The following is a 25,836-nucleotide window of genomic DNA, read 5'->3' on the forward strand; positions in this document are numbered from 1 at the left end:
TACAGCATGTCTATTTCTACACTTGATTTGTTCTTACATTGTCAGCTGTCATCTTGAAAGCGTCAATTTTCAATATTGATTTATAACATCTTTTTTTTTTTTTTTTTTTTTTTGAGATGGAGTCTCACTTTGTTGCCCAGGCTGGAGTGCAGTGGCATGATGTCAGCTAACTGCAACCTCTGCCCCCTGGGTTCAAGCAATTCTCCTGCCTCAAGCCTCCTGAGTAGCTGGGATTACAGGTGCGCACCACCATACCCGCTAATTTTATTTGTAAATTTAGTTGACATGGGGTTTCACCATGTTGACCAGGCTGGTCTTGAATTCCTGACCTCAAATGATCCGGTCACCTCAGCCTCACGAAGTGCTGGGATTACAGGTGTAAGCCATCGCACCCAGCTATAATGTCTTTTAAAACTTTAAATTTTAAAATCTAGTTCACCATTAAAATGGGAATGTCTCTTGAATTTATTTGACAGGTCTCTCCTCTTTGACCCCCTACTGTTTAACCTCACATTAAATAATAAGAGTTAAACACTTTTTTTCTTTTTTTTTGAGACAGTCTCGCTCTGTTGCCCAGGCTGGAGTAAAGTGGAGTGATCTCGGCTCACTGCAACCTCCACCTCCCAGGCTCAAGCAATTCTGCCTCAGCCTCCAGAGTAGTTGGGATTACAGTGTACCACCACATCCAGCTAATTTTTATATTTTCCGTACAGACGGGGTTTCACCATGATGACTAGGCTGGTCTCGAACTCCTGACCTCAAGTGATCTGCCTGCCACCAGCCGTGCCAGCCAAGTTAAAGACAATCTTTTATGATAGCCTCAAAAATATTAAAAATTTACAAGATAAATTTAATAAAATATGTGTAATATTATTACCCACTGGAACCACTCTGAGAGGAAGTGATTATAAAAAGAGGAACTAAATAATAAGAGAATACCCACATATAGTTTACCGGTCTTAAAGCTGTACTATGTAGGGCTCAAAGAAGAAACTGTACCGTAAAAAGATATAAAACAAAAAATGCCACCACCCAAAATAGTCTTTCCTCTTTTCCGGTCCACGTATATATAAAAAAACTGCTAACAGTTCCATGCTGTTTTTCAAGGGGTTCCAAATCCCGCTGCCTGGGTCTAAGAAGGAAAAAAAACAAAACTACAGGCTACCCCGTCCTTCTTAAAATTGAGACTGTCAATCATTTTGTTGTTCTTGCATCTATACGTTACCTAATTAAAAACCAAATCAAATCAATTATAACATATGATGAAATCTGAAGAATACTATTAAATTCTTAAATTCTTCTAAAAAAGATTTATAATGAACTCTTGAAAAATTCTCCAAAAAAGCAAATCCTCGATTCCTTCCTTATTCAAAAGTCCAAAAAAACAAAACATATAAAAGGCCAACATTCTATTCTTAAAAAAATTTAAATGGTAATATTAAAAAAGGATTAACTTGCTTGACAAAAACACCAACAAAAAAATTGGTTCCCTAGTCCAAATCAAAAATGGAACTTAAGTCAGGTTGAAAAACACAAGATAATTTTTAAACATTTTACATGTTAGTATAAAAAAAAAAAGTTCCCTTCTAAAGATCAAGAAAAAAAAGCCAGTGCAACCTGGCTCATAACATTTTATCACTTTTTACTGGTTGTTAACTTCCCCAGGTGTGGGCAGTGAGGAACGGAAACAAAACCAAAATAAAAAAAAAGGAGAGTAAGGAATAGGCAAAGAGGGAAAAGTAAAAAAACTATCCATAATTATTTGGCATGGGACAGAAGCGCATTTGTAGAAAATTCCTAAAGTAAATACAAGAAGGGTGGAACTAACGAATAATTTGCGCAGGGCGCCCACAGTGGCTGTCACGGGCGTTTAATCCCCAGCACTTCAGGCTTGTCGGGAGGCAGGTGGATCACCTGACGGGGCAGGGGTTCTAGACCAGCGGGCGGCAAACATAGCGAAAATCCCGTCTCTTACCTAAAAAAAATACCCCAAAAAACTAGCCGGGTGTGGGTGGTGCGGTGGGCCCTATAATCTCATGCTACTCCAGAAGGGCGGAGGGCGGAGAATTGCCTTGAAACCATGGCAGGCGAGTTTGCAGTGAAGCTGAGAACAGAGGGGGAGCCACGAAAACTCTAGCCTGGGGGAGAACTCGGGTCTCCAAGAAACAAAAAATTAAAAATAAAGTAAAATAAAAAAATAATATTAAGTTAAAAAAAAAAAAGACTTAGAATAATAATGTAGGGGGGGAAATATAAAAATCCATTTATCTTCTATCCCATAAATTAAAAATAAACAAACCTGGGAAAACGAATTTAAAGACAATCCTTTTATGGATAGCCCTCAAAAATATTAAAAATTTTACAAGGTAAATTTAATAAAATATGGTGTAATATTTATCACGAACACTGCTGAGAGAAATTATAGAGAACCTAAAATAATATGCAAGAGATACACCATGCTTCATCAAACAGAATATTCAATAGTTTTTTTCTTAAGATATCAAGTCTCCCCAAATTGATCTATAGATTCAAACACCATCCCTATACAAACCTCAGGCCAGGCAATACAATGGAGGAAGGAAACACGACTTCTCAAAAAAAATGATGCTGAGCAACTGGGCATCCAGCAACAACAAATAAATAAACCTTTGACCTAAAACCTATACTTTCACAAATTTAACTCAAAACTGGTCATTTCCTTAAAGCTAAAATAAAAGATATAAAACTTAGAAAAAAAAACACAGTGAGAAATCGTAGACACCTGGAGCTAGGCAAAACACTTCTCAGAGGCATGTGACACAAGCCCCTAAAAAATGATAATTGGATGCTCCATCAAATATGATAAAAACCTTTTTTTTCATGAAAGCCCACTTTAGAAGATGAATAAGACCAAGCTACAGAGTGAGCAGCGAAATATTGCTAAAACATCTATCTGATAAATGAATTAACAATCTGGAAAATATAAAGAACTTTGGCCAGGCATAACGCTCGCTACCTATTAATCCAGTACTTGGAAGCTGAGGTAGTCGCCCAGGAGTTTGAGACCAGTCTGGGCAACATTACAGACCTCTGCTCTACAAAAGAAATACTAATAACCAAAAAAATAAAAAAAGTTAACGAGCATGGTGATGCATGCCTTCAATCTCAGCGTACTTAGGAGACTGAGTTGGGAGGAGTTGTGAGTTTGAGGTGGGTCAAGGCTGCCAATGAACCAAGATCGTGCCATTGCCCCCAGGTCTGGACAAAAACAGGAGCACCCTGTCTCAAAAACAACAACTTGGAAAACTCAACAATAATGAAACAAAAGAAAATCCAATTAGAAAAAGGAGTAAAAGGCATTGAAGCAGACATGCTTACAGCAAGAGGATATACAGATGAGCAAATAAGCGCATGAAGAGATGACCATTCAATTCATTAGCCCATTAGGACAATGCAATTAAATCAAAACTGAGATCCGCCATTAACACACTATCAGAATGAGGTCAACATAGCAAAATAATGACAGATACCAAAAGCTTGCAAGGATGTAGAAAAACTGGACCATTCATACACTGCTGATGGCGCAATGGAAAAAACGAAAAACACTTGGCAGTCTCTTATAAAACTAAACATTCAGCTAACTACCATATGACATAGCCAGCTGCACTCTTGGGCATTTATCCCAGAAAAATGAAGACTCTATATTACATTCATACAAAAACCATGTATGGAATGTTTTGCCAGCTTAATTCATTATGCCCAAAACAAACCCAGAGTGTTCTTCAACATGTGAGATGGTTAAACAAAATTGTGGCTACACTAATACCATAAATATGCTCAACAAAAAAAAGAACAAACTATTGACACAACAAAAAACCCTTAGATAAATACACCAGTGAATCATGCTAACGTGAAAAAAAAAAAGCCAATTCAAGAAGGCTAAGGCTAGACTATAAAGCCACCCACCCCCCCCCCCCCCCGCCCCCTATTTCAAAAAGCGCTAACTATATGATTCCATTTAACAAGAACATCCTTGAAAACCAGCAACACTAAAGAAATGGTAGAACAGATTAGTGGTTGCCAGGCATAAGGGACAGAGAGAGGCTAAGGGCGGCCAGCCAAATGTGCCCTAAAAAAAGAGCGAACATGAGGAGTCCTCATGGTGGGTAGACATCCTCTGTGTCTTGCACTACAAATGCCAAATATCCTCACCGTGGTATGTTCTACATCTTTGGTAAGATGTTACCATTGGGGGAACTGGGTAGGCATACAGCGAATCCCTGTACTTATTTCATAGTAACTGTAATGTGAATGTATAATTATTCAAAATAAAAGCTTAATTAAAAAAATCCAGGGGCCGGGCCGCGGGTGGCTCAAGCCTGCTTAATCCCAGCACTTCTGGGAGGCCCCGAGACGGGCGGATCACGAGGTCATGAGATCGAGACCATCCGTGGCTAAAACACGCTGAAACCCCGTCTCTACTAAAACAATACAAAAAAATTAGCCCGGGCGAGGCGTGGCGGGCGCCGTAGTCCCAGCTACCTCGGGAGGCTGAGCAGGGTAGAGGAAGAATGGCGTTGAACGCCGGGAGGCGTAGCTTGAGTGAGCTGAGATCCGCCACAGCCCCACTCCAGCCGGGCGGCAGAGCGAGACTCCGCTCAAAAAAAAAAAAGAAAAAAAAAAAAAAAATCAAACCGGCTTTTCCTTTATGTCTCAAATTGATTTACCTACAGATACAACATTATCCCAATCAAAATCCCACCAGATTTTTTATCTTTTGTAGAAACTGAAAAATTGAATTTAAATATTCATCAACTATAAAGCTCAAAATCCTATGGTTCATATGGGAAGTGTTTCCTTTAATTTCTGATTCGAAGTTGAAATAATTACATTAATTATTTAATGTAATTAATATTAATTTGTTCCACTATATAGTTATCTGGCATTAAACTATGTTTTAATTTCAACTTGCAAAATTACAGCTGCTTAAAATGCTACTTAAAGACCTCTTTAACTATTCAAGTACATCCGGTTACAATCTCTGCCCTTAAGAAAATCAAGTTGTCTATCGTAAATTTAAATGTATATAAATCAGACCAAAAGAGGCAACTGGCAAATGGTCCATGAAATGGCATTCTATAAAGTCTTATTTCCATATACTTATCCCAAATTAGTTTGTTGCCCAAATTTTATTTATTTATTTATTTTGAGACGGAGTCTTGCTCTGTCACCCAGGCTGGAGTGTAGTGGCATGATCTCGGCTCACTGCAAGCTCCGCCTCCTAGGTTCACGCCATTCTACTGCTTCAACCTCCTGAGTAGCTAGGATTACAGGCACCTGCCACCACGCCCGGCGAATTTTTTTAATTTTTTTTTATTTTTTATTTTTGTATTTTTAGTAGAGACGGGTTTTCACCGTGTTAGCCAGAATGGTCTCGATCTCCTGACCTCATGATCCGCCACCTTGGCCTCCCTTGGCCTCCCAAAGTGCTGGGATTACAGGCATGAGCCACCGCGCCTGGCCTGTGTTGCCCAAATTTTTAAAAAAGTAGCAATAACCACCAACACAACAAAATCACTTTTTTTCAAAAGAACTCTAATAAAATTTAAATCACAATATAAGTCCAAAGAGATGGGCTTTTGTCTGGTCAACAATGGGAGAAGATAGCAGCCCTGTCAAAGACTGAGCTCAGCATTCCTGCTATTAATTCATCTCCATTTCTATTTCCTGAGTGCATTTTGGCCTGTATTTCCTACTGACTGAGAGATCAGTAAACACTAGCAGGCTCCTGGAAAATTAAGTCTGGTGAAGCTTTCTCCCAAAGTCAGAAGAAAAACGAGGAGCACAGATGAGATGTGGCAGGAAGGGGACAAGATCACACTAAAGTGGTATGATCATAATTTTAAACATTTTACATAATGTACTCAAGTAAACTATGGTTGATTCACTCGATACATGATCTTTCTAAGTATTAAAATGTTTTACTGACAAACATAGTACTACCATGAATTAGGTGAAACCTGGCATACTATTCTGGAAAGTTTGACCATCACTAAAACATAGAATCCAGGACAATACTATAGGGAAAGCACTAAACATTCCAGGAATTCAAGCCTCCTTGTAGTAGCCTTTCAACCTTTTCATAACTGTGACTCACAATTTATATTACAATCTGGCACTCACACACATATGCATGTTTATACAACACACACACACTCTTGAAACTATTGCTTCATGAAGTAGTAATGACTCTCATTATGTATAATGTGCTCTGATTTTCTTTTTTTTTTTTTTTTGGTGAAAGGATCTCACTGTGTCACCCAGGCTGGAATGCAGTGGCAGTGGCATGATTATAGCTCATTGCAGCCTCAGTCTCCTGGGCTCAAGTGATCGTCCTGCCTCAGCCTCCCAAGTAGTTGGAACTACAGGCTCATGCCACTACACACAGCCAATTTTTAAATTTTTTTTTTTTTTTTTTTTGGTAGAGGCAGGGTCTTGTTCTGTTGCCCAGGCTGGTTTCCACCTCCTGGACTCAAGCAATCCTCCCACCTTGGCCTCCCAAAGTGCTGGGATTCCAGGTGTGCGCCACTGTGCCTGGCCTACCATTTTCATTTAGATACTAATTTGTTTCAGTATTGCCAACAACTAAGGGGGGAAAAGGAAAAAAGTAGTCATGGCCCACTAAATTAATTTCTTATAATCTACTAAAGGATCCCTATATCGCAGTTTGAAAAACAGTGCTATACAAATGGCAGTATCTGGGAAATTTTTTTTTTTTTTTTTTTTTGAGATGGAGTCTCGCTCTTGTTGCCCAGGATGGAGTGCAATGGCATAATCTTGGCTCCACAACCTCCGCCTCCCAGGTTCAAGCGATTCTCCTGCCTCAGCTTCCCGAGTAGCTGGGATTACAGGCATGCACCACCATGCCCAACTAATTTTTTAGAGGCGGGGTTTCACCACGTTGGCCAGGCTGGTCTTGAACTCCTGACCTCAGGGGATCCGCCCACCTTGGCCTCCCAAAGTGCTGGGATTACAGGTGTGAGCCACCATGCCCGGGCCCATCTGGGAAATCTTGATGAAGGTGTCCAAGAATTCTCTGTTTGACTCTAGTATTTTTTTGGAAATCTAAAATTATACAAATACAAAATAAATTTAAGAATGCATCTAATTCACTTCACAGAGGAATAAGATTTAAGGAGCAGTTACCATGTCTCACACATCTTTTATTTCCTAATTTCCCCTCCCCTTTCCTTACTGTCACACAATTCTTTGCATATAGCAGGCTTTCAGTAAACATATGCTAAACAAGAAATATATGGGAAGGTATAAGTCAGAGACGACACCATAAAGTAGATGGATCTTTAGCTGGGCCTTCAAAGCAGTGGATTTTGATTAGCAAAGCAGAAAGAATTAAGCGCCTGTAATCCCAGCTACTCGGAAGGCTGAGGCAGGAGAATCACTTGAACCCAGGAGGCGGAGGCTGCAGTGAGTCAAGATCTCGCCACTGCACTCCAGCCTGGGCAACAGAGGGAGACTCCGTCTCTAAATAAATAAAGAAATAACACTGGGCATAGTGGCTCGCAATCTGTAATGCTAGCACTTTGGGAGGCCGAGGCAGGCAGATCACTTGAGGTCAGGAGTTTGAGACCAGCCTGGCCAACATGGTAAAACCTCATTTCTACTAAAAATACAAAAATTAGCCAGGCCTGGTGGCAGGGCCTGTAATCCCAGCTACCTGGGGGGGATGAGGCAGAAGAATCACTTGAACCCAGGAGGCAGAAGTTGCAGTGAGCCGAGACTGAGTCACTGCACTCCCGCCTGGGCAACACAGCAAGAATCTGTCTCAAAATAATAATAATAACATTAGGTTTCAAGCTTTTAATCTACTTATTAATGAAGACTCAAAGATAAAGTACAGATTCACAAAAAAATCCCAAAGGCCATTTTTTTCTTTTTTATCTTCTTCATAATAATGACATCAACGAAATGAAGATTCATAGAAAAAGGTAACATATAGTAAATAAAAGCTGTGAGTATATTTATATACTTACTGAATGCCACCAAGAATGAAATCTATCCCCTCTCTTCTTAGGAAACTACAAATTAGTTAGCGCAAGACAATAAAATTATAGCCTCAAATCTCTGTTCCATTATGTTTCCACGCTTCTACTCAAAGCTCTCCATGATGGGCCTTGTATGTTCGAAGATATCCTCTTAACTGGAGATGTTCTCTTCTTTTCCTTGATTCTAAAACAAGTCCAATTCACCAGTAATAAAGCTGCCAACCAAAAGTTTCCTACTCCGCTTCGTCCTAAAACAGAACCAAATATTCTACAAAGTAAAAATTTTTAGTTAGAAAAAATGTTCAAGGTAATATATTTTTCATAAGCATCGTAACATGTAGGGTAAATTAATGATATTCTTTGGTTACTTGAAATTATCAATTATTCTTAGCATTTTCTAGGTTTATACAATATATATATCTAAGTTATTCAATAAGTTTAAAAAGTATACAAAGCATACATTTCAAATCAGTAAAGAGAAATTTAAAACACACAAAAATGTATGGTAGTTAATTTGCAAATGATTTTAAATAAAATTGCCACATAGCATTTCTTTAGATCCTACTCCCAAGTAGCACAAAGCTATCTCAAAACTATTAAGCTGGCAGTCAAATATCACAAGTAACAAGGAGGGGTCAGGGATAACACTGTTCCCATTTTATAGATAGAAAAGAGTGGAATAAAAGAAATAGTCCACATCACATAAGAATCTCTAGTACAACCAGAATTAATGACCTGTTCAAATTCTCTATTCTCTAACAGGCACCAAACTTCAAATTATAGCTGCTTGTTTTCAACAAAGAAAAGAGTTCCCTTGCTCACCAATACAATTAAAGTGTTTTAGGGAAACTCAAGTGGTGTAAAGGACATCAAGAAAAGTCATTGCTTCCTTTCAACAAAGTCCTCTTAAACCTTCAACATTAACTTTTACCTTTTTCAGACCCACAGGTATTCAGTTTGAAATACCTTACTTAAAAAAAAAAAAAAAAGATAACTTACTGAAAACAAGCTTCCCATTTCTATCTGCATGCAAATCACATGTCTCCACCCTGCTGCTGTTTACTGACATTCCAAAACTACATGTTCAGAGTTGTGTTCCGGTCCACCTTGCAAAAAAAGCAAAGCATTCTGCACCTATTTCTACCTACAAAATGGGAACCTTAGGCATTACTGACTCCCTCCTTACCTGTCAAAGATTTAAGAAGATCACCTAGATGCTTCAAGAGCTTTGAGCTGCTTAGCAGTAGTACTAGATGATTAGCAGTTTCAATTTTTATCTTCTCTTGAAGTGATCCATCTAATGCTGCCCAGAAGAACAAAGTACAAACAAATAAGACTTTAAAGCCAACAAATGGACTGCAATGTAGGACCTCACAACTGAGAATGCTATAATGCCATTAGGCTTAGAGAGGAAAATCAGTGAGCCATTTCCTAACAGAGATTTCCTAACAGAATTTATCTGTGGCTGGGAAATAACCAGGTGGTAATTATCAGTTTTTGAAACCTTATAATGAAAAACCGCTTAGTAAATGTAAATTATCATATCAACAAAATGTTAAGTGTGTATTCCCCATTATCCAGCCACTTAATTTCTTGCTACTTATAATTGGCAAAAGCATGTAAAAGGATGATAAACACGTCATTTATAATGGCAGAAAACTGAACACAAATATGTGTCTATTCATTTAAATATCCAAAAACAAGACTGAATAAGTTAAGTTACAGTATATCCATCATATAGAATACTATGCAATTGCTAAAAAGAATGAACTAGCACTACATGTACTGGTTAAGAGAAGACTTCTAAGACATACTAAAGAACGAGGAAAAAAAGCTAGCTGCAAAACAGTAGATACGATACAACACTTTATGAAAAGTAAGCATCAGCAATAAATGGCTATCTATTATTATGAGTTCATATTTATGTATTGAGAGCATAAAAAAGGTCTGGAGGATATATAGAATAGTGACGTTCTGCAAGGGGATATGGGACTGTGGGCAGTGGCCAAGGAGGGCTTTTTAGCTTTATGTATAAAGTTATATGATAATTTTATGTGTCACCGTGGCTAGGCTATGATGTCAGGTGTTTGGTCAAACACCAGTCTAGATGTTGCCGTGAAGGTATTTTTTAGATGTGATTAACAACCAATGGACTTTAAGTAGAGCTAATTACCCTGAATAATGTGGGTGGGCCCAATCTAATCAGTTTGAAGGTCTTAAGAGCAAAAACTTAGGTTTCCAGGGAAAAAAAGCAATTCTACCTCAAAACTGCAACACAGAAACCCCGCTTGAGTTTCCAACCTGCAGATTTCTTTTTCTCTTTTTTTCTTTGGACAGGGGTTCGCTCTGTCACCCAGGCTACAGTGCAGTGGTGTGATCACTCACTGTGGACTCAACCTTCTGGGCTCAAGTAATCGTCTCACCTCATCCTTCCAAGCAGCTGCGACTATAGGCTTGTGCCACCTCAGCCATCTAATTTTTACATTTTTTGTAGAGTCAGGTCTTGCTCTGTTGCCCAGGAGGCCAAGCCTGAACATTTCTAACTCAAGAGCACAATATCCACACATTACTAAATTTCCAGCCTGCTAGATTGCTTTACATTTCAGATTTGCCAACTCCTACGATTTCATGAACCACTCCTCAAAATCAATTTCTCCCTCCTTCTTCTCTCCCCCTTACTCTTTTTTCTTCCTCTCTCCTCTCCCCACTCCCCTTCTCTCTATTGGTTTTGTTTCTCAAAGAACCCTAATAAGGCTATTTTTTTAATTTCTCCAGTGAGAATATATTCATTTCACTGTGCATAATAAAAATAATTTTTAATAGAAGTCAATCTTGACCCTGACTTGATGTAGTTACTTACTGCTAAATTTAAAAGTCTATAAAATGCTTCTTCATACAGCTCCCTTCAATTTTATTTTATTTATTTATTTATTTATTTATTTATTTATTTATTTTTTGAGACTGAGTCTCACTCTGTCTCAGGCTGCAGTGCAGTGTTGCCATCTTGGCTCACTGCAATCTCCACCCCCCAGGTTCAAGCGATTCTCCTGCTTCAGTCTTCCGAGTATTACAGGTATGCACCACCACACCCGGGTAATTTTTGCATTTTTAGTAGACACAGGTTTTCACCATGCTGGCCAGGCTGGTCTCGAACTCCTGACCTAGTGATCCGCCGGCCTCAGCCTCCCAAAATGCTGGGATTACATGCATGAGCCACCGCACCTAGCCTCAAAATTTTTTGAATATATGTTTCAATGGTCTTATATAACCTCTTGCTGACAGATAAAATGGGGAATTATGGAAATAATTTACACTAATGGGGAAACTTCCACAGAGATTTAACATTTCTACAGTGTTGCAGAAATGTAAGGTTATTTAATCTTAGTCATATGTATAGAATACAATGTAAGGTTATTTAATCTTAGTCACATGTATAGAATACAAGAAACAAATATTAAGTAAATGAGAAGTCTAAAGTAGGGAGAAAAACAGGTTCAGAGAAATAGTCAAGTTTATCCCTTTTTGTAGTCTTCTTATGGAATAAAGCACTAGAAGTGTGGAATCATGTGAAAACATTGTTCCCTGTATAATAACAAGGCAGCTAGCAGTAAGAGTCCTTCCTGACACAGAATTCAAATGAGCTCAGCTTTCTTTCCTGAATTCTCCAAGGACACATTCTGACTCTAACCATCCATTATAATTCCTTATCTGGATTCAAGAAAGAAAGAAAAAAAACTACTTGGAGACAATGTTGTAAGCTACTTCTTGCATTTCATCACATTATTTTGGAAATATTAAATACCGAACAATGCTTAAAGTTTAAAAATCTAGATTTGCACATACTGTTTTATCTTCCCGAAAAAGCCATCCTGTCTGGGCACGCGTGAAAGAAATTGATTTTGTTGATAAAGTTGCAGAGTAAATATCACTGCTCATTAAAATATCAACCTCTTCTTCTGTTTCCATCTCTGATTCCTGGGATCAGAACAAAAGTTAAACACAAAATCTAGGTTTTCAAAAGTTCTTAGTGCTACATATGAAAATATCAACAATTATAATGTTACAAATTTTAAAGACAAAAGGACAGTTTCTAAATAATGTGAAGTGCTACTTACCCTAAAAAGAATTAGATGTTTAAATTATACATATTAATATCTTCTCTAAGTTAGCGCTATGACTAATTATGAATCTACAAAAGCAGGACACATGAAATATAGTACTCTTACCCTGTCATAGATATGTAATGGAAGCAGTACTAGATTACCCATTATAAAACTATATAGTCCATAAAGCAATGTTTAAAAACTACTTTAAGAATTAAGTTGACAGATCTGAGAAAAAAGCCCAGATAAAGAATATTTTCTTTCAATATAGATGAATCTTACTTTAGTTCTTTTAATGCAAAATCCACTACTGTCATTTGAGCCTTTCTTTCCCAATAAATTCTAAGTGGAAGAAAGAAAGGAAGAAGAGAACAGAAGGGAAGGATAGAAGAAGGGAAGCAGCAGAGAGGGAAGGAAGGAAAATAAGTAAGAAGGGATCTTTTCTATATTCCTTATAAAATGGAAAGGAATCCATAAATATCAACCGTGATTTCTAAACTTAATGAGTAGCCATGCTTCAGGTTTTATCCTGTACATATTCCATAGTACTGGTATATAATAATTGAGCAATAATTATTTTTTATATGAGAAAAAAGGAAAGTTTTGTGCTTGCTTCAGGGACAGAAGACTAAATGATCAAGTATGGAAAAGTAAGTGAGCAGGTATAAGATGAGATTCTATTCCATAATCGGCCAAGAGAGATATCCTAACTAATATTTAAGACGTTATAAGGAAGAAAAAAGGCAAAACCTAGGAAGTTGTCTGAAGAATAGGGTTTACAATAGTTAGAGGTGCCATTCTCCATACCTCCTTATTTCTAGGTTCCCAAGAGGCCCATTTCCTATTCTTCACCATCTAACTTTAACCTACATATAGTCCCTTTCTGAATTTCTAAAAACAATACCCATGGCAGCCAGGCGCAGTGGCTCATGCCTATAATCCCAGCACTTTGGGAGGCAGAGGCAGGCGGATCACAGTCAGAAGATAGAGACCATTCTGGCTAACATGGTGAAACCCCATCTCTACTAAAAATACAAAAAATTAGCCAGGCATGGTGGCACGCGCCTGTAGTCCCAGCTACTTGGGAGGCTGAGGCAGGAAAACCACTTGAACACAGGAGGCGGTGGTTGCAGTAAGCCGAGTTAATCAAGCCACTGCACTCCAGCCTGGAGACAGAGAGAGACTCCGTCTCAAAACAACAACAAAAAACAATAGCAATAGCTTGGGCCTGGGACAGTACCATTTCCTCTACCCCTACAAGAAAAGAATGCAAAATCTTGGTATCACTGCTAAAGCCGTAATAGGTGAAAATGTATTCCTGGTAACCCAAATTAATTCTGAACACAATTTTCTTTAAAAAGCAGTTTGGTTGCAGTAAACAGAACTGTTAAACACTATACTTCAAATACATTATGAATCAACTAGAATTTTACATATTAGCTTGGAAACTGAACACTATATAACCCATTGTCTATGAGCAAATTTGCCTTACATTTCAAACATCCTATTTTCAATAAACTTTTGGAACAGAATTCTTACATAAATCAGAGACTATCTCTTAACCACATCACTGAAAAAAATCTGCTGTTTTAATTAATTACATTGCTTCAACATTTAATGAAGTTATTACTTATACATACATATTAGGATAAAAAACAAGTATTCTCTGCTCAAACGAATACTGCTTAAAATCTATCTTTCCTGTATTGTAGGCATTATAAATGCCTACATATAATACATATATGTATGTATACATACATACCTTAATACCTTAAAACTGGTAGCCTTAATACCAGTTCTTTGGTAATACTATGACATTCACAAATACTTATGCACTATTAGCCTTAACTTCTAGCTTCTCCTTCAAGACCATATTTCCAATTCACTTATTGCCTAGTTGGCTATCCTGTTGTAATTTCATAAGTAAGAGGTCAAACTATTTAATAAATATCTGAGAGTCTAATATAGGAGTAAGCAAACTATAATCAGCTGCCTGTTTTTATGAATTAAAGTATAATGTAATATACTCATTTATTTACATATTGTCTGTGGCTGCTTTTAACAGCAGAGTTGAGTAGTTGTGACAGAGGCCATATGGCCCATGAATATATTTTAATATCTAAATATATTTATTATCTCTTCCTTCACAGAAAGAGTTTACCAACCTATAGCGTAGAATGTACTGATGCTGTATTGGATACCGGGGAATACAACAAAAAGAACCCCATGCCCTTGAGGAGCTTCGACTAACAGAAGGGAAAAAAGCCATGTCAGTAAATGTAACATTAGAAGTTTTATGGTTCCAAATTTAATAGGAGCATAAGGACAACAAAAGTCATTTGGCGGGAGAGAAAGTAACACCAAGTGCATGCCCGACAGGTGTGAGGGTGCAAAAAGAAAAGCATTCCAGGAAGTGGAAAGAACATGAAAAAAGGAATAAAGGCCCAAATAGCCTGGCACATCTGACAAACTGCCAAGAGCGCAGTATGATGGTATCTAAAATAAAATAGCAAGGTAAGAAAAAGGCTAGAAAGGTGAGCAAAACTCAGGTGACAAAAGGAAACATGCCATGCTAAGGAGATTAGATTTCACTCTAGGTAACGGTGAACTTTGTAAGTACCTTTAAGTAAGTAAGGTTTCACAAATGTGTTTCTAAAGTTCAGTGTATCTCCAACATGTGGGATAATTTAGAAGCAGACGAGAAAGGAGCCAGGAAGATCATTTATAAGACTTTCCAATGGACTTTCCATTATTATTGAGAAATAATGAGTATTCAAATTACAGTAGTGACAGTGTGAATAAAAGAGGAATAATTATGAGACATTAAGGAGAAATAAATGACCAGATATGTACTCTGATGAGAAAACATAGAGTACAAGAAAAGATACCAGAAATAACTCCTAGGTTTCTGACTGAATAGAGAATGTCATCATTTATCAAAAGAGGAAAAACAGGAAAAAGAGTAAGTTTTGAGGAAAAGTAGTAAGGTTAGTTTTAAATAAGGTGAATTTTGAGGTACCTGGGAGACACACATGATATCCATTAGGCATTTAAACACATAAGCCTCTACTCAGAACTGTCTGGGACACAAACATGTATTTGTAAATCATCAACCTATAGGACTGTGGGAATGGAAGGGATTATTCTGGCAGTTTGTAAAAATGAGAACCATATCAAGGGCCTATCAATCGTTTTTCAACACAAAGATATGGCATGAGAGAAGGAAAATCTTGTTGTATTCGAAGAGGGAAAGGACATAGAAAGGAAAGGCAGCCAAAGAGTTAGGAAAAGTTAAGACTACAGACAGAGCCAAAAGAAGTATTCATATTAAGGAAATAAAAAAAAGATTGTCAACAACATTAAAAGAAGGTAAGATAAAAAGATAATACATGGTAAAGTTCCAGCACAGGTTCAACAAATGAAAACTATAAATGAGAATAAGAGAAGTTGGAGTTCATTGATGTAGGAGATAATCAGTTGAATTCTGAGCAGAGTCAATGGACTGGTCAAGATGGAGACCAGAGGATAGAAATATAAAAAATGAAAATAGGCCAGGCGCAGTGGCTCACGCCTGTAATCCCAGCTCTTTGGGAGGCCAAGGTGGGTGGATCATTTGAGGTCAGGAGTTTGAAACCAACCTAGCCAACAAGGTGAAACAAAGCCTCTACTAAAAATACAAAAATTAGCTGGGCTTGGTGGCGGGCGCCTGTAGTCTCAGCTACCCTAGAGGCTGAGGCAGGAGAATTGCTTGAACCCAGGAGGCAGAGGTTGCAGTGAGCCTAGATCATGCCACTGCATTCCAGCCTGGGTGACAGAGAGAGACTCCAGTCTCAAAAAAAAAAAAAGAAAGAAAAAAGAAGAAAAGAAAGCTAGTGGTCAGGAAACTATAGCTTTAGGAGCAAACCATCTCAATTATACCTTAAGCTTTTAAGCAAATTATACTGAGGCTTGGCTAAAAACCTAGATTTTTTTTTTTAAACAATTTAAAGGAATATTGATAAGACAGCATGCTTACCTCATGATGTATTCGCTGATAAACTTTTTGTTCATTGTCTAATACTACAAAAGATTCAGAGGGTGCCGCATCCCCATTGAAAATGAAGCTTAGATCCCCTCGTTGGCACTTCATGTCAGTAAAGTCTATGAGAGTTGTGTCAAGCCTGTGAAACATGGGTAGATGAGAATCTCTGACAAATATAATTTTGATACAACTTCACTAATAATTAAATAAATTTGTTCCTTCTAAACTCAAACCGAGATGTTAATACCATATTGCAAAGTCAAATTTATACATAAAAACTAAATTTAAAATATTCTATTAAAAACCAAAAGACTAATGCCTAACCATCTGATACAAAACTTTGCTTTATCCTTCAACTTGATAAACCATTTAAATTCTTGGCCATTCTATTTGACTTCTCAGATTTGGACTTGTATTCTCTTTCCCAGCCAACATCTCTACACCCTGGAAACCTTACAGATCATTCTGTATCTAATACTCATGGATTCACACATCTGTGTGTTCACTGTGCTCTTTGGTAACCTGGACCTGTCGTGGTCTAGCCTAATGTGCTGGTCTCAAACAACATTCTACAAAGCACTACTTGCTGAAATTAGGAAAAATACTGAAAATAGAAAGCTTACAATACATTGAAGTGCTTCAATCTTGCACATGGCTCTATAAATCACCAGATCAGGATCACCCTAGCTAATGGCTGCTAAACCCAAGAAGCTGGTTGGCCCTGCTGTCAAGAGATGCTGGTCACATCCCCAGGAAGCTCCTTTAAGCCTCCGTGAAAGATCCACCCTGGCTACTGAATTTCTAATGCAACTGTAATAATTCATTACTCTGTATGTTTTTCAGTTCTCATCACAGACAAGGCAAAATGAGTTGGTATTCTTGGTTTCTCTAGACAGGAAAAACAGAAATAAAACATGCCTCACATGCTGCATGAAAATAATAACTAGGGTTACATAGAATTTATCATCAAAATTAATAACAACTAAGAATGAAAGTGACACTATTGATAATTCTGCCAGGAAAACAGGGGTGAGCCAGAGCAAAGAGGGAAGTATGGTTGCCTTATGTATCAAGAAGCCCTAAAAAAGTAACGCATCAACTCACAGGGGGCTGGGGTGGGGGGACCCTGTCTGTTGCTTTATAGCTGAAATCTAGTTTTTAGTCCAATTCCAGAAGCTAGAATTCAGCTATACTATTAAATAGCACCTATCACTGCTTGAGCATGTGTCCTAAAAGAAAATAGTATTAAAAAGGACTCTTCCCCTATCTCTGTAAGATGTGGGCTCCTGATAATACCAAAAAGGAACAGATCATTCTATATGTAAGTGCACTATTTGGGCTCCAAGCTCAGCTATCAGGGAATGTTATGCTCTACATAAAAGAAGAAATGGGCTAAAACAGTCTTCTGCCTCCATTCCCTGCTTGCCCATCATAGGTGAAAGTGGTGGTGGGTTGCCAGGAGTGGGGATGAAAAGGTGAGTAAAGAGATGCACAGAAAGACAGATAAAGAAAGACAAAGACAGACTGAATGGTGACCTTTGAGATTTTAGATCTAACGATATGTAAAATTAGTCATAGAAACTTCCCAGTTATATAAATTAATACAGCCTATTTTTATTTCATCCATGTTTCTACAATTTGCAATAAAATGGGTAATACATTTTCTGTATATCCCTGACATATTAGATGACCTGGTAAGCTGCATCACATATGCCTCAATAAATAATGTTAATTATCACGATGGCATTTTAAAGTCCTTGGCGTTAAGCCTATGAACCTAAATATTTTTAATTTTTCCCATGTAATTAGCCATGAAGAAGTTCTTTATACAAATGCAAATATTTGAATGGAAAGTATTATAAGAAGAAAGCCTGAAAAAATGCCAAATAACACTGAAAAAAGGAACTAAAGGCTTCACTTCAGACAAGAAAATCCTGAAAAGTGTGCAAATAGACTTTCAATCAGTGATTACAGATGACCTCTTAATTATTTATATTTATGGTCAAAATCTTTGTTAGTACTCTCAAGAATAATGTTGCTCACACTTTCCTATTTCTACTGAAGTATTAGTTTCTCTTTGATACCAGAGAAGACATTTCAAATGATTACATGGCTGCCATGAGATAAAAGTAAACTTAAAGATTTCTCTTTGAATATATTTTAAAATTTAGCTTTATTGAAATGGTGTTAAAAATTGTCTTATGACATTTAAAATAGCAAGTTTTTATTTAATGTTAACAGATTTTTTCCTTTAGATTCTTATCACCTAGGCAAAAAACCTTTTGTCAAGCATCCTAAAAGCTATCCTCTCCATTAATCTGGTAAGCCTTGTTTGATGAGAGCTTTAGAACCTATCACATTTGTCCTTCATCCTCAGTTACTAGTAAGCCCCATGTCTGAGTTGCTAAGTTATAGTAACTTCCCCTTAACCTACAACCTCTCTCACAATTTTTCTCCCCCAGGCTTTTACCCTCATGTTCCTGTTTTAACTTTTGTGTGTGTGTGACAGGGTCTCACTCTATCACCCAGGTTGGAATACAGTGGCACAATCTCGGTTCACTGTAGCCTCAACCTCCTGGGCTCAGGTGATCCTCCCACCTCAGCCTCCTGAGTAGCGGGGACTACAAGTGCGTGCCACCATGCCTAGCTAATTTTTTGTATTTTTTGTACAGACAAGATTTCATAATATTGCCCAGGTTGTGTTTTAACCTTTTTGGTTTTATTACCTATAGTTATTATATAATGTGTACCAAAACATTTACTTTAAAAAGTCATATATAAATGTGAAGCAATTTTTTTCAAAGAGACTCCTTTTTGCCTAAACCTAGGACTCAAACAGAATAAAAACTTTATTTTTTTTGAGACAAGGTCTTACTCTGTTGCCCAGGCTAAAGTACAGTGTCATGATTATGGCTCACTGCAGCCTCAACTTGCTGGGGTCAGGTGGTTCTCCCACCTCAGTCTCCCAGGTAGCTGGGAGTATAGGCACGTGTCACCTTGCCCAGCTAATTTTTAATATTTTTTTGTAAAGATGGGGTTTTGCCATGTTGCCCAGGCTGGTCTTGAACTCCAGGACTCAAGTGATCTACCTGTCTCAACCTCCCAAAGTGCTGGGATTACAGGCATAAGCCACCACACCTGGCTTAAAACTAACTTTTTAAAGTATCACATGGAAGATAATAGTATCCTCCAAAATTGCCTACCATCTTTGGCAAGCACCTATATTAAAAATGTCTAAATTAATGAAACCATAATAATTGCTAACAAAAGGCTGCTGAATTAAATCCACATCTAAAATCCTTTTCTACTTAATTTTCTTCTATTTTCTGTATTTTCCAAGTTTTCTGTAATGACAATGCATTGAAGGTACGTGAGCACTTTTATAATTAGAAACACCTGAAGAGGTTTTTAGAAAACAGGCTAAGTGTGATGGCTCACACTGTAATCCCAGCACTTTGGGAGGCCAAGGTGGAAGAATCACTTGAGCCTGTATGTTCAAGACCAGCCTGGGCAATATAGTGAGACCCCATCTTTATTATTTAAAAAAAGAAAAAAAAAAAAACCAAAAACATCTACTTTAACCAAATTCTATTGCTTAAGGATAATATCCTAGAATTTACTTCCAACTAAAAGTTATTGCTTCACTAATTCAAAATACTAAACAATAAATTTCTCAGAAATAGCTGATTTTTAAAAACTTCTGCTTTGTGTCATGGTGACAAGAACAACGAACAAGAAATCAGAAGTCCTGGTTCAGCCATTAATTTGTAAAATGCTCTTGTAAAAAAATCACTTAACTTCTCTGAGCTTTCTCATCTCTAAATGAGGACTTAATATGAGATAATCCTTCAAGTTATTTCTAGTTCTAGACCCTTAAACATTCAAATTAATATTCTGGAGATATACAGACATACACATACACAAAATTTTATATATACATGTATACTATGTATAAATATACCAATATATGCACATATATATATAGAAGTTGGCATATTCACTAGCATTATATATAGTTTACAAATAGATAATTTATAAATATGGCTATATTATTATAAAGCAAAATAAAGAATGATAAAAGTAAAATTCTCATGTAAGTTAAATAGATGTATTTTCCATCAGATCCAAACATTAATCTTAGTTATAAAAGGAATAGAAGGAAATTAAAATTAGCCTCAAAGTATTCACTGGAATGGATAGATGAATGAATGAATGGAAGAACAGATGCACGGATGAGTAAACAGGGGAAGGAAATATATGAAACAGATGGAGAAAAAGTCAAGAATTGGGTCTTCCCGCCTGGCGCGGTGGCTCAAGCCTTTAATCCCAGCACTTTGGGAGGCCGAGGCAGGCGGATCATGAAGTCAGGAGATCGAGACCATCCTGGCTAACACGGCGAAACCCTGTCTCTACTAAAAATATAAAACATGAGCCAGGCGTGGCAGCGTGCGCCTGTAGTCCCAGCTGCTGGGGAGGCTGAGGCGGGAGAATGGGCAGAGACATGGCGTAAACCCGGGAGCGCAGCTTGCAGTGAGCCGAGATCCACGGCACTGCACGTCCAGCCTGGACGACAGAGCGAGACTCCGTCTCAAAAACAAAACACAAAAAAAGACAAAAAAAAAAAAAAAAAAAGAATTGGGGTCCTATCCTTTATGTTCCCCTTTTCCTTAATAAATCCAGGATCAGGAAGGTACCCACTGTAAATCCTTAATATTATATCCCAAGAATTCTCACTGTTTTGCCTTCTAGATAGGTCTGGTAGTCTACATAACGAATACGTATCTTTGCTTTAGTCACAGACTTTTATGTCTTCCCACTTTGAGTTTCGGTGTTCTCTAAGTAATAAAAAATTTTAAAAACAGTTTTCTATGGTCTTTGCGATTTTTTAATCTATCAACAGTGTCTCAAATGAGATAAAATATTGTGAAATCTGTTACCGCATTTGTAACATCATATAAACAAATCGTAAGGCTAATGATTACACGGGAAGAAAAACCTTCCTCTAATCTCCAACTTTCTTGTACCGAGAAACAAAATCAAATCACTTACCTGATATCTGATACCCTTGTTTGTATACTTTTTAACATGATCCCGGAAGGCAGAATTCGGGGAAAGTAAAGGCACTGTATTTTTAAAAACAAAAGGTAAAAAATAACTATCTAAATTTTGAGATATTTACAAACTTTTAAATTAAAAGAGTAATGTGACATTTTGTTATCAAATTATAATAATTTCCTTTCAAATAATATTTTTCCATTTAAAAATAAATAAAATATAAAAAACAATTTTAAGCAACTTCAAATATCTACTAGTTACTTGTAATTTCTGTATAGTTTACTATACTCCCATCCCACCCACAAACAAGGGTAGCAGAGTCAATATGATGCCACTTAGGTACAGACTGCATATTATAGATGAGTAAACAATACCCTGTGGTAACTAAACCCTCCTGAATGGGTAACCAGATAGACCTGAACCTTATCTAATTTTTTAAATAAAATTTGGAAAAATTGCAGGAAAGTAATGTGTATAATAGAAAGAGGCATCTTTGAAGTGAGACAGTTAAATTTGAGTTTGAATCCCAAATATATGCCTTGGTTATTTAGACTCAATGTACCTGAGCTTCAAAATCTGTATTTATCTATAGACTTCTACATTCCTATGTTGCTATCTATAGCTCATATACAAGCCACAAGCTATATTCTGATAGTTTTTTATTATTTATTATCTATTTTGGGGAGATAGGAGTTATTCTACGGATAAATAAAGCTATATAACAGGCTATAATAAACTACCATGTATAAAGAAATGAAAAAAATGTGAAGTTGAAATTCTTGAAATTAAGACCATATCACAGGCACATGTGTACATAAGTGTATGTGTAATATACAATTAACAGTTGCAAATACAGGATGGATTGATTCTGTAGATAACAAATAAAAATAGAAAATTAGTTTTTTAGTTAAAACGTGCTATCTGCATAATGCAAAATTTAAAGTAGTGATCATATTATAAATCATTTGATATTTTATAGTATATAAAGGGCTTTATAGTATACTTTATAGTATGCAAAGTATTACAGTATACAAAAGGCTTTCTTCAAAAAAATGATTTTATTTCATATACATCAAAAGAAAGTTTGCAACAGTGGGGTAGTTAGTATTACCCTCGTTTTAAAAATGAAGAATCAAGCTCAGAAAACATATAAAATATGTGATTTGCCATGTCAAATACTTAGGGGCCAGTACTTTTGATTCCAATTCAAAGCTTTTATATACCTAAAAACCCAGGCTGGAATATTTCAGTTACCTTCAAACTTGTTACTAAGTCTGTGGCTATTTTCTCCGAAGTCTGAATATAAGTAACAGCATAAAAAAAAGTGTGCTCTACTATCTCAAAAGTAAACTCACCCTGATTTCAGTATTTCTTGGCTTCCCCTTATTTTTCGCTTGCCGTTTTAAAAATTATTATGTGTTTTGACAAGGGAAAGAAATATGCCAAAACTCTTAAAGCTTGATCATAAAATCTAATAAAAGATCTAGGCTATCTAGAAGCCAACGGGTTTCGTTTTAGAATTATATATGACATCTAATCATCATGTACTAATAGTTGTGACTTTAAATTAGTAAAATCCTTTATTAGGAATGAAACAGATGTGCTGACTTTTTGCATCAAAGTCAAGTTCTCAGAGAAGAAATACTTTGGACAACTGTCTCACAGTTACTTCAGGAACTCAATTATGCAACATTTATAATGTGTTGTTTATGATATATACACGATTTTAGAAGTGATTGCATGTATTTATATCTTTTAGTAGAATTAAAATATCACTTTTAAACTATTTTATAACATTTTGTTCAGCAATATACATTGACTATTTTAGAATTCAAACCACTAATGATTACTAAGGGAATCAGTTAAAGAGCCAAAATACTCAAGGAACAATCCAGTTTAGGATCACAAAGCAGGACTGGGGTCTCTACAGATGGGAAAAAAATGGGGTAAAAAAGATAGTATTCAGGTTTTAGACCAATCTAACTTGGAGCTCCTTTACTACACAAGGCTACTATAAACCTGTTTTTCTATGTGTTCTAGGACACCAGGACCCCCGAATGATATATAAGGCATAAAAGTAACAGAGTAACAAGACTGCATAATCTTTAACAGAGTCAAACTAGCCTAATGAGCTGGAGTTATAAAAATGTGAGAAAAAACTGATTAAATATAGAATTAAAATTCTTTATACAAGGATTAAACACACTAGAAAAATCTTAATCATCCATGCCACAAAGTATTATGCAGCTGTTAAAATTAGTGAAGTATTACCACATGAAATATGGTAAGATGCCTATAATTGGTTGAATAAAAATGACAGCTGGGTGTAGTAGCTCACGCCTGTAATTCCAGCACTTTGAGAGCCTGAGGAAGGTGGATCATCAGAGTCAGGAGTTCCAGCCTGGCCAACACAGTGAAACCCTGTCTCTACTAAAAATATAAGGCGCACGCATGTAGTCCCCGCTACTCAGGAAGCTGAGGTGGTAGGATCACTTGAACCCGGGAGGTGGAGTTTGCGGTGAGCTGAGATCACATGACTGCACTCCAGCCTCGGTGATAGAGTGAGACTCCCTCTCAATAAATAAATAAATAAATAAATATGTCAACTTGCATAACAATATAATAGTATGATGCTATGGGAGAAAAAAACCTAATTCTGAGGGGTTGTGTGTGCATAGATATATACACAAACACTTTAGTAAGCACTGAAAAGCATTTGAAAGTAGTCATACGAAATGTTAACAATGGTCACCTCTGGGAAGTGGTAACAGGGAAACTTAAAAATACCTGATTAATTTTCTATAATGTTCAAAACTTTAACAGTGAATATTAAAAATAGATTAAAATCTTTGTAAATTCTGAGGATAATTTTAGTATTAAATTATAATTTTTATTAGTCAAAACTAACTAAAAGCATAATATAATTTTAGAAATGTATACATACGTTATAAAATCAATGTTTAAAATTTACATAAGCTGTAGCCTGATTTGTATCTAAAAGTTCCAAATAAAGAAGGCAGTTTATCAAAAATATAATTTGTAGAAAATTATTACTTGTTGAAAAGAGGCCAGATTCTTTCTCAAGGCAGTAGAATACTACTAATTTTTCATACAGTAGAGAGAAATAAGTGTTAATGGACTTCAGATTTATAGCTGCATTTATTTTTTCAGAAGAAATCAGAAGATATAAGGGAATTAGATGAAATAACAAGCATAATTGTTAATTAAAGTTTAAATCTGGTAACTTCCTAGGCATTTTACTGCTGTATGGTATATTGTATAACCTATTTTCTTACTGATGAGTTGAGCTGAATTTGCAAACCCAAGTGTATTGTGAGAATATCATAACTTCCTCTAGGTTAACAAATGCTAGAATGTAATGTTTTAAATTAAGTTGCATTTATTCACCTCACATAGACCAGGCCTAAAACTGTGAAATTTCTATTAGTTTTTTTTTTTTTTTTTTTTTTTTTTTTTTTTGAGACAGAGCCTTGCTCTGGAAATCCCACTACAAATTGCCTGGGAAGGGCAGTAGCAGCACTGGATGGGGCTAAGTACTGTAAGTAATTTCCATTTCACAGTCTAGAATTTGTTTTTAAATGTATAGAGAAAATCATAGAGGCACAGAATGTAGAACTGAAAAGAAACAGATTTGCTAGTTCAAAATTCCTATTCTACTGACTTTGAATTATTAGCCCAGTGTTCCTCATTTGGTATAATATGCATATGTGCCTGGGTGACAGAGTGAGTGAGACTCTGTCTCCAAAAAACCAAAAATTAATTTAGATGCTTTAACAAAAATGCACATAAGCTCATTATGTCCAAACCTTTTTATAGATTACATTTTTTTAAATCTTTAAAAACAACAAAATTTAGTTGTTTAGTTAGTGAAATAAAGGCCACTAGAATCAAACTTCATATTTGCATATGAAAGTTTTAGGAGGAGGAGAAAAATCTTGTTAAGGTAAGTCAATAAATGACTGCAAAAAAATCTGGGGCAAAATTAGGGTCTTTCATAAGTCACTGGAATCACTGTTCAACCAAACGGTATGTAAAGAAAGTGGCTATAAAGTATGCAAGAGGCAAAACAACTGAAAGACAACAAAATATACATAAACAAAAGATGTTAACTAAATTCTCCACATTCAGAGATCTAAGTACTAGATTTCAAACATCCTTAAATTCAGTAGTCCTATAATCCCATAATTATTTTCTTTTCTAAAAACTCTTTGCATTTTATTATTAAATTTTAAATGCTGTTTGTAAAACAAAATTTTTAAAACTAAAAGTACCATCTTCAACCTTAAAAATATAAACTATTAGCCAGATGTGGTGGCTCACTTCTGTAATCCCAGCACTTTGAGAGGCCGAGGTAGGAGGATTGCTTGAGCCCAGGTGTTCTAGACCAGCCTGGGAAAAAAAGTGAGATTCCATCTCTACAAAAAATAGAAATAATTAGCCAGGTGTGATGGCATGTGCCTGAGGTCCTAGCTACTCAGGAGGCTGAGCGGGGAGGATTGCTTGAGCCCAGGAATTCGAGGTTGTAGTAAGCTATGATCGTACTACTGCACTCCAGCCTGGGCAACAGTAAGAACTTGTCTCAAAAAAAAAAAAA

The 25,836-nt window shown here is 36.5% G+C and overlaps 1 protein-coding gene across 1 annotated transcript in view; it reads right to left on the reverse strand.

The window, feature by feature from the left end:
* ANKRD13C (ankyrin repeat domain 13C) overlaps positions 1–25,836 on the reverse strand; it is a 90,579-nt gene that overhangs the window by 22,314 nt on the left and 42,429 nt on the right. Inside the window, 5 exon segments of the mRNA XM_017849967.1 lie at positions 8,113–8,199; positions 8,201–8,275; positions 11,886–12,017; positions 16,161–16,305; positions 21,244–21,289. Coding sequence (XP_017705456.1) covers positions 8,113–8,199; positions 8,201–8,275; positions 11,886–12,017; positions 16,161–16,305; positions 21,244–21,289 — 485 coding nt within the window.

Source organism: Rhinopithecus bieti, unplaced genomic scaffold (genome assembly GCF_001698545.2).
Source record: "Rhinopithecus bieti isolate Rb0 unplaced genomic scaffold, ASM169854v2 scaffold_33515, whole genome shotgun sequence".
Lineage (NCBI taxonomy): Eukaryota > Metazoa > Chordata > Mammalia > Primates > Cercopithecidae > Rhinopithecus > Rhinopithecus bieti.